The following is a 17,089-nucleotide window of genomic DNA, read 5'->3' on the forward strand; positions in this document are numbered from 1 at the left end:
ATGAATTGAACACCTGAAATCTGTTGTAAATTGGAACTGCGAAGTTGTCATATATATTAAACAGTGAAGAAGAAGTGGGGGTGTGAGACTTGGCCCTTTCCCCAGAAATGTTTCGCTTTTTATCCCCTGTCAATTTAGAATGCCCCCATTGAAACAACAGTGTGTAGGTCTTGTGTAGTGGAGAAGGGCCTGTGTAGTGTAAAACTAGTGTTAAAGTACAGGTACTTCCTACCCCTAACATGGCCGCCACAGACCTCTGCTGCAGCAGCGTGGTTTAGAGGGCGCATTCTAGTAGCCAGGGGCAGGCTGGAACTCTCAGGCAATGTATCCATCTTAGCCTGCCAGCCTGTCCACAGGTAGAATGGTGGAACCTCCGGAAGCCTCTGGAACCTTCTGGAAGAGGTGAGGTGACACCAACTGACACCAACTGACATTATCAACTGTCAACTGGCACTATAAAAGGAAAGGGAGGGAACTTTCCTGAGGAGAAGAAGGGGAGAAGCAGAGGGGAAGACCTGGGGAAGTACCTACGCAGGAGGATAGGCAGTGGGGGTCAGGGCAGGGTCTTATGATGCTGGAATGACAGGGCCTAGTGTGCTGCTTTGCAAGTGTTGAGGTATCCTGTTCCCCCCCCACTGACCTAGCCCCGCGGCAGGGAACCCCCAGGGACCACTTGAAGGGATTGGCTGAGAAGAACTTGGAACACCAGCCACCAATTTATCCCCCCTTCAAGGAATAAGAAACTAAGCAACTAAAACAAGGAACAAGAAACCAAGCAACTAAACTAAGGGCGAAAAAAAACACCACGCCAAGAAGAAAACTAAATCCTCACAGGACTAATAAGGACTAAACCAGGTATTTGCGCTGAGATCCTCCCTTGCGCTCCTTGAGAACACCTGTGTTCCCTTTGCCAACTTGCCACTGTTAGATGGCTGGTCCTGTGTAAATTGTCTTTACTTTAAACCCACTGGGGAAGCGCTAGTGAAGAAACTGCACAACAGGGCTGCCCTAGGTGAAGCGCTGAGAAGTTGAAAAACTGTGGCCTGAGAAGCGCTATAACCTGCCCCCTCATCTGCGCTGAGAACTGTGTGGAGGATTCCCTTGAGCCTGGGCAACCTTGTGAGGCCAGCGCCGAAAACGGGACCCCGGGGGCACCTGTCGCGCTCTGTGTCGGCGTCCGGTGAATCCTGGGATAAGTGAGAGCGCAGTGCTCCTTCCCGGAGCCAGCGCGCTAATTCCCCATTGAATTGTGGGACTGTGGTGAGAGAAGGGGCCGAGGATTAAGCAGGCCCGGAGCGGAGTCGCTTTTCCCCCGCGCATGCGCAGTGGAGGCCGGGGGTGTGGAAATTGACGTCGTCACTCTCGGCTGAGGAGCGCTGTGAGGAGGCGGCTTCGGCGAGTGATTGCGTCTGACCTGCGCGCCGAGGGACAGATCCGGGTGTGAGGAGCAGCCTGTCAAGCGGCTGATGCGCTGTGTGTAGCGCTCCGGTTCTGTTCTCTCCGGAGGCGGAGAGACCGAGGGTGTGTGGAGAGAAGCGGTCCCAAGGTACAGGGGGTGGGCGGAAGATCCGTCTGCCGGCCCCCTTCTCAAGTAAGCAGGGAGGAGTGTGGGGTAGCGTGGGAGAGCTGGTCAGGCCTCCTACGCGTTCAGCTTCTTCCCTCCACTGTCCATAATTAAGAACAAGAGGAGGAGAGCCTGGAAACGAAAGTCTTAACAATTAAAATACTGGCTGACTCAAGAAGCCTGATCACCAGTGGGGGTTCCAGGAGCATAAAGTCAATATAAAACCCTTGGCTCTTGATATCTTATGACAGTTTGCCCCCCTTCTTCTACTGGAGTTGAGTTCTTGGATAATCCCAGAAAACTTGCCGTTGGCTATGTAAAGTTGGTATATTTGAATCCTCAGAGTTTATGTAGTAAGAAGAAGGAGGGAATACTGGTGCTGGGGGAGACGAATATAGTACATTGCATAGTATCCATACACAGTATTTCTGGAGTCTAAGCAAGTGCACTGTTGAAGTTTAATTTACATTAACAGACCTGAGAGTGTTAATATTGACTAAATGGCAAATGTACTGTAATGTTTTACCTATGCATAGGGAAGGGTAAGATGCCAAGTGCAATGTTCCCTAAGTATAACTCCGGGAAATGCCCAATGCTGGGTAAGGCAATGTTTTATTCTTTATTTAAATAAGTTAGTGACATAAAGAATTGAATGGCCTTACATGAAATGTTTTCCCTTTCATGAGGAAATGTTGATTCCTGAGTAAGGAAATGTGTATTCCTGTTTAGATGATGATGAAATGCTCTTCCTAGTTAAAAGAAATGTTTTTGGTAGTTAAATGAAAGGCCTAAGCTTGCCTATTGAAGTATTCTACTCTTAGCCTTAGGAATGGGTATTCAGGCCTGATGAAATGTTGGCTTTGCCGGATGAGACGTTCCCCAGTCTCTAACAGATTGTTTTATACTCCTGCCCCAGTGTTCCAACTTCTACCTATCAAGAGGGTTACCCATGGGTGCTAAAAGTGTTTAGGCCTGTGTAGAGTAAGTAATAAAATGTTGATACCGGGGTAAGGAAACGGTATTCCTGCAGGAGTGTGTGTCTGGCAAGTAAAAGTTGATTACTTACCTCCAAGGGGTAAATCAGAAGATTATTCCGGATTCCTTATTGAGCAACTGTTTATCACTCCTGTAAGGTGGAATGGCCTAACTTCTAACGAAGAGTGTTACATGAAATGCCTATGCCTGAGTGTTGGAAGGTTTTACTTCTAAAAACTGGAAGGGAGTGTTGCCAACCTAATGCTACGGTTAAATGAAATGTTTTACATATTTAAGGAAAGTGTTCACTCCTTCTAGGAATAACTCATAGAATGGTTTAACCTACACAAGAGGTCATTTATTTATAATGGAATGTTTTGCCTCTTGAGTGTTACTGGCCTGTTGGTCAGGGAGGGTGGTGAGATGTTTGCTCATTGACCATGGAATGTTCCACTTTGGCTGGATGTTCTGATGTAATAAGGCCCAATGGCAAGTTAAGCCCTAAATAAGGAACTGTTTATATTTACCTAATGTGATGTGGCTTGATCTGTTAGGAAGTGTTCTACATTCCTGTCTAATGCCATGTTTAGTTAGAACTAATGGGATGTCTACATAAGGAGGTGTTTACTTAAGGGGATGCCATCCTTGTTGCATGAAATGCATATTCCTGATTGCTGAAATGTTTTCTTTCACGTAGTGCTAAATTTACTAGAAAGCCTACTGTTATTTATTGACATGCTTCCTGTTATAATTCCTTAATGTACTACTTTCAGGTGCTGGCTCAGAACAAGGCTGAGGTCAGGCCTGTGCTCTTCAAATATTTATTTATCTAATATTTAATATTTATTGCATATTCAAGATTCATTCATCTAGTATTTATTACAGAGAAATGCAACATATGTATTTGTAGAGGTAAATTGAAAAGCTAATGTTATAATGAATTTCTTCTACCTTGATCCTGCTCCATCTACTTGATTATCTATCTTAATAAAGTTAACTTGAGTTTTTACATAAACTCACTGGAGTGGTGTCACTAATTGCGTGCCCAGGTTTCTGACTCAGTGGTTGCGTGTGCTGCATGGTTGCTTAACACATAAGCTTTCTGATGCCTACCCGCTCGTGCCATGCTACCCTAGGGGACTGGTGACCCCAGTTCCAACATATTGGTGTCGAGTGGTGGGATCCAGGACTTGTGACCATGCAACACCCTCCATTGGGACAGGGTGCACAGCAATTGGGCTGCACAATTATTGTGTGTGTAAGCCAAAGTAATTGACCCCTCCATTGTCTAGCCTATAGAGTGTATCAAGATCTGTTAGACCTAATCCTGTCACCCACGTCCTGGTATCTTTTCCTAAATTCATCTGAGTCCCCACCTGGCATAATGGAGTTTTGTCAGGGGATGGGGGTGCCTGTTGGGCGGAGAACCGGGAAGAAGGAACTCCGTACCGCTTTGAGGGCATGGGTAGGAGCCCACCCAGAGGGGAGAGGGGATGGGGGACAGGAGGGGCAGGTCACACCCAGGGAGGCGGGCACACCAGAGAACCTTGGAAGGGGGTGTGTGTCGTCAGAGAGGTTAGAACATGAGAGGGAGAGTGAGAGCCCTGCAATGGATGAGAGGAAGCTGGTGCACAAGCTTCAGCTAGAAGAGTTAGAGCTGAAGGCCTTGAAATTCTGTGCACCAGGTGCTTCCATGGTGGCAGCGTACCCGAGGTTCGGGGTTTGGACCAGTCACAGGGGGAAGGACCTGGACTGGGGTTTCAGGATCAGGAATTGCCTGACCTGGAGGGTGGGGTACCAGTAACTATGGACCCTACCGGTGTGACTCCCAGGGGTACCTCTCCGGGTGGGAGGGTGTGCAGAACTCTGGGAGGGGGTGCAGAGGGAGGGAAGACTCTCCTCTGGCACCGGTCCAGCCATGGGGTTAAGATCCTGGGTTGGGTGCCCAGGTTCAGGGGTTGCCTGACCTGGCGGGAGGAATCTCTGTATTCAGAGTTCCTCCGGGTGTGACTCCCAGGGGTACCTCTCCGGGTAGGAGGGTGTGCGGAACTCTGGAAGGGGGTGCAGAGGGAGGAAAGACTCTCCTCTGGCACCGGTCCAGCCATGGGGTTAAGATCCTGGGTTGGGTGGCCAGGTTCAGGGGTTGCCTGACCTGGCGGGAGGAATCTCTGTATTCAGAGTTCCTCCGGTTGTGACTTCCAGGGGTACCTATCCGGGGAGGAGGGTGCGGAACCCTGGAAGGGGGTGCAGAGGGAGGAAAGACTCTCCTCTGGCACCGGTCCAGCCATGGGGTTAAGATCCTGGGTTGGGTGGCCAGGTTCAGGGGTTGCCTGACCTGGCGGGAGGAATCTCTGTATTCAGAGTTCCTCCGGTTGTGACTCCCAGGGGTGTCCCGAGGTGCCCCAGCTGTGGTCACTGGGCCTGGCGTGTGCTTTAAGAGGACACCAGGTTGGGAGACTAGGCTGTCCCGATGTGTCATCTAGGAGGGAGGGTGCGGAACCCTGGGAGGGGGTGCAGGGAGAGGTAAGTCTCGCCCCTGTCACCAATTCAACTTAAGGGTTTAGACCCTAGGTTGAGGAGGAGAGTGGAAAAAGGTACCACGGGCCTGGGGCGACTGCCCCCCACTCTGGGAGAGAGTAAGGGCCAGAGACCTCTGGATTGGAGGTCTGTCCTGGCCGCATCCCACTAGGAACACCAGTGGGGTGGTTGGATTAGCGAGGATGTCATTGTGGTATTGGGCCTGCGTCCACCTTTTTCCGCCCCAAGCAGGGAAGCCCGTCAAGGGAATGATCGGTCTACCCTGGCTTTTGGCTGGGGGGGAGATGTGTGAGACTTGGCCCTTTCCCCAGAAATTTTTCGCTTTTTATCCCCTGTCAATTTAGAATGCCCCCATTGAAACAACAGTGTGTAGGTCTTGTGTAGTGGAGAAGGGCCTGTGTAGTGTAAAACTAGTGTTAAAGTACAGGTACTTCCTACCCCTAACATGGCCGCCACAGACCTCTGCTGCAGCAGCGTGGTTTAGAGGGCGCATTCTAGTAGCCAGGGGCAGGCTGGAACTCTCAGGCAATGTATCCATCTTAGCCTGCCAGCCTGTCCACAGGTAGAATGGTGGAACCTCCGGAAGCCTCTGGAACCTTCTGGAAGAGGTGAGGTGACACCAACTGACACCAACTGACATTATCAACTGTCAACTGGCACTATAAAAGGAAAGGGAGGGAACTTTCCTGAGGAGAAGAAGGGGAGAAGCAGAGGGGAAGACCTGGGGAAGTACCTACGCAGGAGGATAGGCAGTGGGGGTCAGGGCAGGGTCTTATGATGCTGGAATGACAGGGCCTAGTGTGCTGCTTTGCAAGTGTTGAGGTATCCTGTTCCCCCCCCACTGACCTAGCCCCGCGGCAGGGAACCCCCAGGGACCACTTGAAGGGATTGGCTGAGAAGAACTTGGAACACCAGCCACCAATTTATCCCCCCTTCAAGGAATAAGAAACTAAGCAACTAAAACAAGGAACAAGAAACCAAGCAACTAAACTAAGGGCGAAAAAAAACACCACGCCAAGAAGAAAACTAAATCCTCACAGGACTAATAAGGACTAAACCAGGTATTTGCGCTGAGATCCTCCCCTGCGCTCCTTGAGAACACCTGTGTTCCCTTTGCCAACTTGCCACTGTTAGATGGCTGGTCCTGTGTAAATTGTCTTTACTTTAAACCCACTGGGGAAGCGCTAGTGAAGAAACTGCACAACAGGGCTGCCCTAGGTGAAGCGCTGAGAAGTTGAAAAACTGTGGCCTGAGAAGCGCTATAACCTGCCCCCTCATCTGCGCTGAGAACTGTGTGGAGGATTCCCTTGAGCCTGGGCAACCTTGTGAGGCCAGCACCGAAAACGGGACCCCGGGGGCACCTGTCGCGCTCTGTGTCGGCGTCCGGTGAATCCTGGGATAAGTGAGAGCGCAGTGCTCCTTCCCGGAGCCAGCGCGCTAATTCCCCATTGAATTGTGGGACTGTGGTGAGAGAAGGGGCCGAGGATTAAGCAGGCCCGGAGCGGAGTCGCTTTTCCCCCGGGCATGCGCAGTGGAGGCCGGGGGTGTGGAAATTGACGTCGTCACTCTCGGCTGAGGAGCGCTGTGAGGAGGCGGCTTCGGCGAGTGATTGCGTCTGACCTGCGCGCCGAGGGACAGATCCGGGTGTGAGGAGCAGCCTGTCAAGCGGCTGATGCGCTGTGTGTAGCACTCCGGTTCTGTTCTCTCCGGAGGCGGAGAGACCGAGGGTGTGTGGAGAGAAGCGGTCCCAAGGTACAGGGGGTGGGCGGAAGATCCGTCTGCCGGCCCCCTGCTCAAGTAAGCAGGGAGGAGTGTGGGGTAGCGTGGGAGAGCTGGTCAGGCCTCCTACGCGTTCAGCTTCTTCCCTCCACTGTCCATAATTAAGAACAAGAGGAGGAGAGCCTGGAAACGAAAGTCTTAACAATTAAAATACTGGCTGACTCAAGAAGCCTGATCACCAGTGGGGGTTCCAGGAGCATAAAGTCAATATAAAACCCTTGGCTCTTGATATCTTATGACAGTTTGCCCCCCTTCTTCTACTGGAGTTGAGTTCTTGGATAATCCCAGAAAACTTGCCGTTGGCTATGTAAAGTTGGTATATTTGAATCCTCAGAGTTTATGTAGTAAGAAGAAGGAGGGAATACTGGTGCTGGGGGAGACGAATATAGTACATTGCATAGTATCCATACACAGTATTTCTGGAGTCTAAGCAAGTGCACTGTTGAAGTTTAATTTACATTAACAGACCTGAGAGTGTTAATATTGACTAAATGACAAATGTACTGTAATGTTTTACCTATGCATAGGGAAGGGTAAGATGCCAAGTGCAATGTTCCCTAAGTATAACTCCGGGAAATGCCCAATGCTGGGTAAGGCAATGTTTTATTCTTTATTTAAATAAGTTAGTGACATAAAGAATTGAATGGCCTTACATGAAATGTTTTCCCTTTCATGAGGAAATGTTGATTCCTGAGTAAGGAAATGTGTATTCCTGTTTAGATGATGATGAAATGCTCTTCCTAGTTAAAAGAAATGTTTTTGGTAGTTAAATGAAAGGCCTAAGCTTGCCTATTGAAGTATTCTACTCTTAGCCTTAGGAATGGGTATTCAGGCCTGATGAAATGTTGGCTTTGCCGGATGAGACGTTCCCCAGTCTCTAACAGATTGTTTTATACTCCTGCCCCAGTGTTCCAACTTCTACCTATCAAGAGGGTTACCCATGGGTGCTAAAAGTGTTTAGGCCTGTGTAGAGTAAGTAATAAAATGTTGATACCGGGGTAAGGAAACGGTATTCCTGCAGGAGTGTGTGTCTGGCAAGTAAAAGTTGATTACTTACCTCCAAGGGGTAAATCAGAAGATTATTCCGGATTCCTTATTGAGCAACTGTTTATCACTCCTGTAAGGTGGAATGGCCTAACTTCTAACGAAGAGTGTTACATGAAATGCCTATGCCTGAGTGTTGGAAGGTTTTACTTCTAAAAACTGGAAGGGAGTGTTGCCAACCTAATGCTACGGTTAAATGAAATGTTTTACATATTTAAGGAAAGTGTTCACTCCTTCTAGGAATAACTCATAGAATGGTTTAACCTACACAAGAGGTCATTTATTTATAATGGAATGTTTTGCCTCTTGAGTGTTACTGGCCTGTTGGTCAGGGAGGGTGGTGAGATGTTTGCTCATTGACCATGGAATGTTCCACTTTGGCTGGATGTTCTGATGTAATAAGGCCCAATGGCAAGTTAAGCCCTAAATAAGGAACTGTTTATATTTACCTAATGTGATGTGGCTTGATCTGTTAGGAAGTGTTCTACATTCCTGTCTAATGCCATGTTTAGTTAGAACTAATGGGATGTCTACAAAAGGAGGTGTTTACTTAAGGGGATGCCATCCTTGTTGCATGAAATGCATATTCCTGATTGCTGAAATGTTTTCTTTCACGTAGTGCTAAATTTACTAGAAAGCCTACTGTTATTTATTGACATGCTTCCTGTTATAATTCCTTAATGTACTACTTTCAGGTGCTGGCTCAGAACAAGGCTGAGGTCAGGCCTGTGCTCTTCAAATATTTATTTATCTAATATTTAATATTTATTGCATATTCAAGATTCGTTCATCTAGTATTTATTACAGAGAAATGCAACATATGTATTTGTAGAGGTAAATTGAAAAGCTAATGTTATAATGAATTTCTTCTACCTTGATCCTGCTCCATCTACTTGATTATCTATCTTAATAAAGTTAACTTGAGTTTTTACATAAACTCACTGGAGTGGTGTCACTAATTGCGTGCCCAGGTTTCTGACTCAGTGGTTGCGTGTGCTGCATGGTTGCTTAACACATAAGCTTTCTGATGCCTACCCGCTCGTGCCATGCTACCCTAGGGGACTGGTGACCCCAGTTCCAACAGGGGGGAACATTAAGATGGTTAATATGGGCAGCTCTTGGGTGCTGGAAGGGATGCGTAGTAATTTGTGTTCCTGACTGACTCCTATAAAAATAATCAAGTGGGAACAACGTGGTGTTATATTCATGATAAGATGGCATGGGTGCATGTAGAATCGAATCTCTCGCCCATTCGGTAGACCTGTAATTTATAACTATGCAATCCCCATTTATCTCCTTTTTATTTGGTCCCTCCCATCCTACCCTCTGTGTAGAGATAATCTCACTAGCCCCACGTATTGGGAAGCCACAGTTTTTCACCAACCAGTGCAGGGTTTTATTTTTTAAGGTTTCCTGATTTTCAAATTGGGTGGGCTGTAATTTGGGTACATTGGTATGGTCTACATTCCGGTGGTAAATTAATTGTGGCCGGAATGATGTTATTATTGTGGCGCCTGGGTACTGTCAGATTCTTGTTGTTATAGACATGATCACCTGTATTCCTCTGACCCCCGGCGGCTTTCTGCCCAGTTGTTATATTTGGGGAAAGGGTCGCTGACCTATTCATTCCACTTGTGGTTGCTACAAAATTCACCACTGTGGTAGGCACACTAGGAATTCGAGTTACTATACTTGGTGTATTTTTGCTCAGTCTCCCAGATAATACATTAGTTGTAGGAGACCTGGCTTGCGTACCCAGATGTTCTAGGACGTCCAGGTTAGCTATACCCAATTTTTCTAGATTTTCTACTTTTTTAGTAAGGATTTCTAGAATTTCTGTCACTGGTGTAATGTAGGTTTTTATCGTTTTCTCTAGATATTGCACCAGTCCCTCGACACTAGTTGGAATTAGTGTTTCCTTTGGGTGTATATTTCCGCTATGTTGGTGAATCTCACCCTCCCTCTCATGGTCTACTGGAATTTGTACTACTCTCTTTTTTTTGTCTATATGTCTTACCCTGCTTACTGATTATCAGCCTTTTCCTACTGTGAGTAGATTTCCTTTTAGGCCGGGCAGATCCGCAATCGGTTTCGCTGCTTAACAAACTGATGTCACTAGTTTCTACAATGGGGATAATACCATTGGTATCACAACCATCTAAATCCCCTATGTTATTAGACACGTCATTCCGAATTGTGGGCTGCGGTATGACACTTGTTGTCGAGTCGGGTCTTATTGACAATCTGCTCTCCCTAACACAGGACACAGAGGGTTCTAAATGTTGTGGTACATCAGATTGATTTTGGTCATTCCTAGGCAGGCCTGCAAAAGATTGCAACAAAAGAGAGTCATGTGATAACGTTGTTTCATTTGTGATGTTCACTTGTGTACTGACTACTTTTGGCGATTGGGTTATTAAACACATACTAGCTGGCAGAGAAAGTCTTCTTTCCGTGTTTTCAATGGCGTTAACCACAACCCCAATTGTTTGCTGCAGCATTCTATCGATGGCGGTTAGGGTAGGTAAAGGAGTTGGCAACAATGCTTGTTTTCTTGTGGCAGAGCGTGTATGCATTGGGGTTTTTTTACCACCGCTCTACTTTTACTTTTACCCTCCATCAGGGCTGTTACAAGCTGCTACTCTTTACAGTCAAACGCGGTAGTGGATTACCTTAGTTACCAAGTAGACAAAGTCAAGAGGGGTGGCCCAGCCCAGTCTCCTGCGGTCTCTGAGGGCCTCAGAGGGCCCGCCCTTTGCCCGGCGCGTCCTGCGCGTGTCCTCGGGGGACGAGGAAGCAGGCAGAGTCTTATGCGCCTCCTGCCGCTGAGGAGTGAGGGGGGCGGTGTCCTGGCGTTGAGGCTGCTGGGAGTTGGAGTCTTTCAACCCCGACCGGCGGAGCCAAGCCTGGCCAGTCAGGGCGTGCAAGCAGGCACGGCGGAGCAAAGGCCGGCCGCCACTCAGGAGCAGGAAACCACAAGGACGCCTCGGCGGAGCAAGGTAGGCTCGGCCGTAGTCCACACCCTTTCCAATGTGCCACCAGGTCCTCGGCAGCAGGCAGAGTCTTATGCGCCTCCTGGCGCTGAGGAGTGAGGGGGGCGGTGTCCTGGCATCGAGGCTGCTGGGAGTTGGAGTCTTTCAACCCCGACCGGCGGAGCCAAGCCCGGCCAGTCAGGGCGTGCAAGCAGGCACGGCGGAGCAAAGCCCGGCCGCCACTCGGGAGCAGGAAACCACAAAGACGCCTCGGCGGAGCAAGGTAGGCTCGGCCGTTGTCCACACCCTTTCCGATATGCCACCAGGTCCTCGGCAGCAGGCAGAGTCTTATGCGCCTCCTGGCGCTGAGGAGTGAAGGGGCGGTGTCCTGGCGTCGAGGCTGCTGGGAGTTGGAGTCTTTCAACCCCGACCGGCGGAGCCAAGCCCGGCCAGTCAGGGCGTGCAAGCAGGCACGGCGGAGCAAAGCCCGGCCGCCACTCGGGAGCAGGAAACCACAAGGACGCCTCGGTGGAGCAAGGTAGGCTCGGCCGTCGTCCACACCCTTTCCGATATGCCACCAGGTCCTCGGCAGCAGGCAGAGTCTTATGCGCCTCCTGGCGCTAAGGAGTGAGGGGGGCAGTGTCCTGGCGTCGAGGCTGCTGGGAGTTGGAGTCTTTCAACCCCGACCGGTGGAGCCAAGCCCGGCCAGTCAGGGCGTGCAAGCAGGCACGGCGGAGCAAAGCCCGGCCGCCACTCTGGAGCAGGAAACCACAGGGGCGCCTCGGCGGAGCAAGGTAGGCTCGGCCGTCGTCCACACCCTTTCCGATATGCCGTATTTAGCCAAGGTGGCAGAGAAGGTGGTAAATACACAATTGATTACCCATCTAGGGAAGGCGAATCTCTTACATCCCTCTCAATCGGGCTTTAGGGCGGGATACTCTACCAAAACCGCCCTGCTGAGATCTACGGAGACCATTAGGCAAGGTGCGGATGCTGGACATACCATGGCACTGATCATGCTAGACCTCAGTGCGGCATTCGACACTGTAGCTCATTTCACCCTGCTGCAGTGTCTGAACAAAAGTGGGGTCAGAGGGTCTGCACTGGGGTGGCTGAAATCCTTCTTAACGGCCCGTAGCTTTCAGGTCCAACGGGGCTCCTTTCAGTCTGCAGAGGTAGTGCTGGAACAGGGGGTGCCTCAAGGCTCTGCCTTGAGTCCCACCTTGTTTAATTTATATATGGCCCCTCTGGCTGAGGTGGTGCAGACGTTCGGAGTGGAGTTAGTCTCCTACGCTGATGACACCCAGCTGCTGATCTCCCTTTCCCAGGCGCCTTCGGCTGAGGCCTCCAACTTTAAGACATGCATGCAGGAGCTGGCCTCCTGGAGGAGTAAGAACTGCCTAAAGCTGAATGGAGGCAAGACCGAGGTACTGGTGGTGGGTGGAGACAGAATCAGCTGGACGGATGACTGGTGACTACAATGCTTAGGCCCTACTCCTTGTAAGGAGGCAAAGAATCTAGGCATATGGGTTGACCCCGCACTTTCCTATGGAGTACATATCCAGCATCTTTTGGGAAAGTGCTTTGGTGTTCTAAAAACACTAAATAAAACCTTGGATCTGCTTCCGCTAGAAGCAAGATGGACAATGACCCAGGCCCTTATGACTTCCAGTTTGGATTACGGGAATGTTTTATACCTGGGTGCATCAGAAAAGAGTCTAAGGCGCCTACAGGATCAGACCTGTAAATGCAGCAGCAAGGCTTGTCTTGAGACTCCCCAGAAGAGCTGCATCTAGGCCTGCATTGGCGGCACTTCATTGGCTTCCTGTTAAGAAGAGGGTCCTATGTAAATCCCTTCTAATATGCCATCGCATTCTCTGGCACAAGGCTCCATCCTACCTGGGAGACTTGGTCACCAGGTATGTGCCAGGTAGGGATCTACGCTCAGGAGGTACAGGGCGGTTTGAAATCCCTCGAATCAAGAAAGCCAGAATGGGTGGCCGCTCTTTTAGATTCATAGTTGCACAAAGCTGGAACAAACTCCCAATGGGTCTCAGACTTGAAAGGTCAGAGACCAAGTTTAGGAGTCTCCTCAAAACTTATTTGTTCTCCATTTAGGGGCTCTATTAGGTGTTTTTTTTTTGTTTGTTTTTTGGCTATGCTATTTCTGCTGGGCATGTCATTTCCACAGCGCGGGGGCACGCCGGGAAGGCGTAACAATGCGCTTTACAAGTTACCTTATTATTATTATATAAGTATAGGGAAGGACGTGGAATTGAGGTTTCACAAAGTGCCACGTTCGTCTTGTTTACTATGAGGCTTTCTGTCCCTCTTCCAAATCCTTGTTAAACAACCACCAATGCTCTGTGCGAGTGGATCAGAATCAGCACTGGACAGCTCCTGTTTTTAATGTAATTGAAAAGTGGGACAAACGCTGAGAGGGTGCTCTTTCGTGAGGCAACCATGTTATGGACCAGCTTTCAGCAATATGAACAATATGTAATTGCCTTAAACACAGAGAAGGGAAGCACAAGGACCTAAACCGGGGCCTCGCATACCGTGTAACCCTGGCAACCGGGGCGCTACGAGCTGCCCCTTATAAATACCGCCAGCTGCAGTAGCGGTCGGTGACGCACACAGTGGTGTAGGCGCGAGGACCCCGTTATGTCCGAGAAACGTTGAGGACAACGGCTATCGCCCACCACCAGGCAGCAGACGGGGAGGGGAAGGATGTTGGGATCGTCAGAGGAACGCAGCAGAGAAGAAATGAGCGGAGCCCGCGCGCTCCTGGACGCAATGTCAAACGACCAGTTCCACCTGGCGCGCTTCCTGCTGGACGCGCAAGACGGACGACTGGCGGACGTCGGGGCAGGACGGGGCGCGCACACGCCGCTCACCTCGGCGGCGCTGTTGCCAGAGCCCGCGGCACGCGCGCGCTTCCTGCAGCTGCTGCTCGAGCGCGGGGCCGCAGTGGATGCGCGCGACGCCTGGGGCCGCACGGCGCTCAGCCACGCCTGCGAGCGCGGCCACCTGGACGCCGTGCGCCGCCTGGTGCAGGCCGGCGCCGACCCGGCAGTACCGGACGCCTGGGGCAACAGCACGCTGCAGTACGCGGCCGTGGCCGGCCACGCACCAGTCGCGGCCTTCCTAGTCCGCGCTTTTAAGCGGCTCGGCGGGCTGGACGTGCACCGGGTCAACCGTGCAGGCAACTCAGCGCTGAGCCTCGCGCGGGCCTTGGGCCACGAGGAGTGCGTCAGGGCGCTCGCAGGAGTGAGGGCAGAGCCCGAGGACGAGTGGGTCGGCAGGGGGTGCCCGCGGGAGGATGGCCCTCACTCCAGCAGCAGGGCTCCCCGCCGCTGCCTGCTGCCGCACTTCCCGTCCATGCACTCTATCGAGGAGGAGGACTCGGGAACGTGTGGTCCCAGCCCACAACCACCGCGCACCCGCTCTTGGAGCCTACAGTACGGAAGCACCGCCACCCATCTGCCTCCTCTGCCAGGACTCTCTCCTCAGCCCAGCGGCGTCTCCTGCTCACCTGGGACAGGCCGGGGCCTTCCAGCGCTGCCAGGACACCTGGGCATCCTACTCACCCCGCTGCCCCCAGCGTCACCCAGAGTGCCTAGTGGTGCCCAGCGTGGCTTCAATGCCACCTACTACCAAAAAAGAAGTAGTCTGCCTTCCGCATGCCTGCTGAGCCCCACCTGCGACGGGTGTCCAGGTCCCTCCGGGGGGCCTGCCCCGCCACCCGTACCTCAGCCTCCTAGCGCCTTCAGCTCCCTGGGCAATAAGCTATTTCGCCGCTTCACCTTCCCTGAGTTCAGGAAGCCAGGCCGGCTCCCTCCTGGAAGCAGCGGGCACTCGGGCCCTTCCCCGGAGTCTGGGCAAAGGGGCATGGCCCGCTCCGAGACATTCCCCCTCAGCAGGGACCACCCGCAAGTGGCTAGCAAGCCCAGCATCGACAGCATCAGCTCAGTGCAGTGCGAGTTCGACTTACCGAGCCAGACCTGAGGAAGAATCGGGCAGCGTGCGGGGCTGGTACAGGGTCAGGCGGACCCCTGCATGCAGCAGAGCTGCTGCTGCCAGGGCTCCAACCTGAAGAAGTAACTCGAGGTCTCGTTTGCTAACCCTAAAAATGACTGGTTCCTGTGTATAGTACAGTACAAGAGAGACATGAAGCTATGCGAAGTTATACGAAGCTAAGTTGCTCATGCAGTTCAGTGCAATTCAACGGGGACCATGTGGGCCGCCCTTATACTGTTCGACGACTGCGCTCTTTACAACTGTGCCCCTGAAGGATCTTGTAATTCCGACTTACCCGATATTTCCAGCAGTCCTTGTTTACATTCACCAGTCTAGTGTTCAACTTGTTTGTAGTGACTTGACTTTAGTATTGTGCCTGTGTTTGTGATTCTCAAAACCATCGTGACAAGACATTACACCCTTTTCTACTGCATTCAGACACCAGCAGTTTTATGCTTACTCCAGTGATTTATTAATTGGTGTATTTTTTTCGAACACTGTTTTCAGCTCATCTGAGAAACGGCAGCTAAACCTGACATTCTGCAAACGACAATAATGTTTATATTTATAGAATGTACTGACGCAAAGCACTTTAGAAAACTTTATTTTTGCGATGCATTGGTGTGTGCTATTTTTGTGTGCGCAAAATCCATATTTCTGTTATATATGTAAAGTAAGAATTCCTATTTTTTTTGTAATGGTGAAACTCATATCAGTAGCTTTGTATATGAAACCGTTCTGAATTAATTTGTGATTGATTTTCAAAAATGAAAGTGTGAGATATGTTGGTCTTGAGTTAAACAATTACTTGGCCTTCGTGATTGTCACAATAGAAAACATTAAATAAGTGCAATTATATTTTGTAATTGGAAACTACTATTATTGTGCAATAAAAGTTTTTCACCCTCCAAATGGGTAACCTAACAAAGGGTATTCAAGTGTAACTTACACTTCATACGGTCAACGTCATTTTGCAGTTGTAGTGATTCTTGGTGGTTAATTCGATGTTCATCTTTCTGTTAAATAGGTATTCTTCACTAAAAGTGTACCCTTCCAAATTAAAATCAGATTTTCCTTTCAGCTGGACCATCCAGGTAGAAAAATACAGTGAATTGTAACTGATGGGGATCTAAGACCTGCTGTAGTCTTGACTGATCCAGTGTAGTGGCCTTTAAAACCCGTTTGCACGTCATCGTTTTTCTCGGTTTTCAAGGCGTTAACACTTTTTTTGTTACTATATTGAGTGAACCGCTTGACAATGCGAACATGTGCCTAAAAGAAAGCGCAGCAGGGTGTTAAACCACATGAGATCTGAATATTAACACGCCTGAGAGTTTTGAATGTTATCTTTAGTCTGGGAGTACCTGGGGGATTCGAGTTCCGCTTCGTCTGTTTATGATATTGGGCCGTTAATCAATGTCATCTCTCTCCACCCTGGCGCCATACTCTGATATTGCTCAGGGTGCTTGTGAAATTACTTTGCGTCACTTGAGACATTTTAAAGAAGAATTGTCATAGTTTGACTGCCTTGATGAAACGACAGTCGTGCAATTCTACACAAGTTCAAAAAACAGCCTTGTGAATAGAGACACCTTTTTTACAGATCACCAAAGGTAGCGCCAGGTCCTGTTTCCGTTGTCTATTTGCCCCACACTTTCCAGATTTTAAGTTTGATGACGATTTATTACTGACGTGTCTGTCTGCGCCATCTCCAGACCTTGCCGACAGGTGTCAGACAAACAGTTCTGCAATAGCTGATCTACACCGAAAGAACCAACTTTTTTGTAGCATTGGCTCCCAGATTTTGTTCACTTTCTGAAACGTATTTTTCGGTATATTTTTTCTCATTTTGGTACTACTGCACACGCAGGATATAGCGGAAAGTGTACTTGATAATTCTTAAATGGTTTAATGTGGCTGTATTTAGATACTATGCCCGTTTTCTGTAAGGCACATACATTATCGTATGGTATTTTATTGATATTTGCAACTTAGCATCATTCTCAAACGTAATGTCCTACTTGGATCATATTCTACTTACAAGTGGCCAATAATGTCCACGTTATGGAGGGTAGAAACTGCCCGATATTTTGTACAGAAGGTTTAGCTGCGGCCTGTGACACCATCCTTCAATCCCTCGGACGCCCATGTCAGATATGTATGTCTGGAATGCCAGAAACCGGTCCCGGAGGCTTGT

General features: G+C 49.7%; 1 protein-coding gene across 1 annotated transcript; it reads left to right on the forward strand.

The window, feature by feature from the left end:
* The first annotated feature begins 13,602 nt into the window (after positions 1 to 13,602).
* On the forward strand, positions 13,603 to 15,786 carry LOC147709098 (uncharacterized). The gene has a single exon (XM_086925434.1). It carries the CDS (start codon positions 13,603 to 13,605, stop codon positions 14,878 to 14,880), a length of 1,278 nt encoding a protein of 425 aa, XP_086781560.1. The 3' UTR covers positions 14,881 to 15,786.
* The last annotated feature ends 1,303 nt before the right edge of the window (positions 15,787 to 17,089 follow it).

This window comes from Lissotriton vulgaris, chromosome 6 (assembly GCF_964263255.1).
Source record: "Lissotriton vulgaris chromosome 6, aLisVul1.2, whole genome shotgun sequence".
In the NCBI taxonomy this organism is placed as follows: Eukaryota; Metazoa; Chordata; class Amphibia; order Caudata; family Salamandridae; genus Lissotriton; species Lissotriton vulgaris.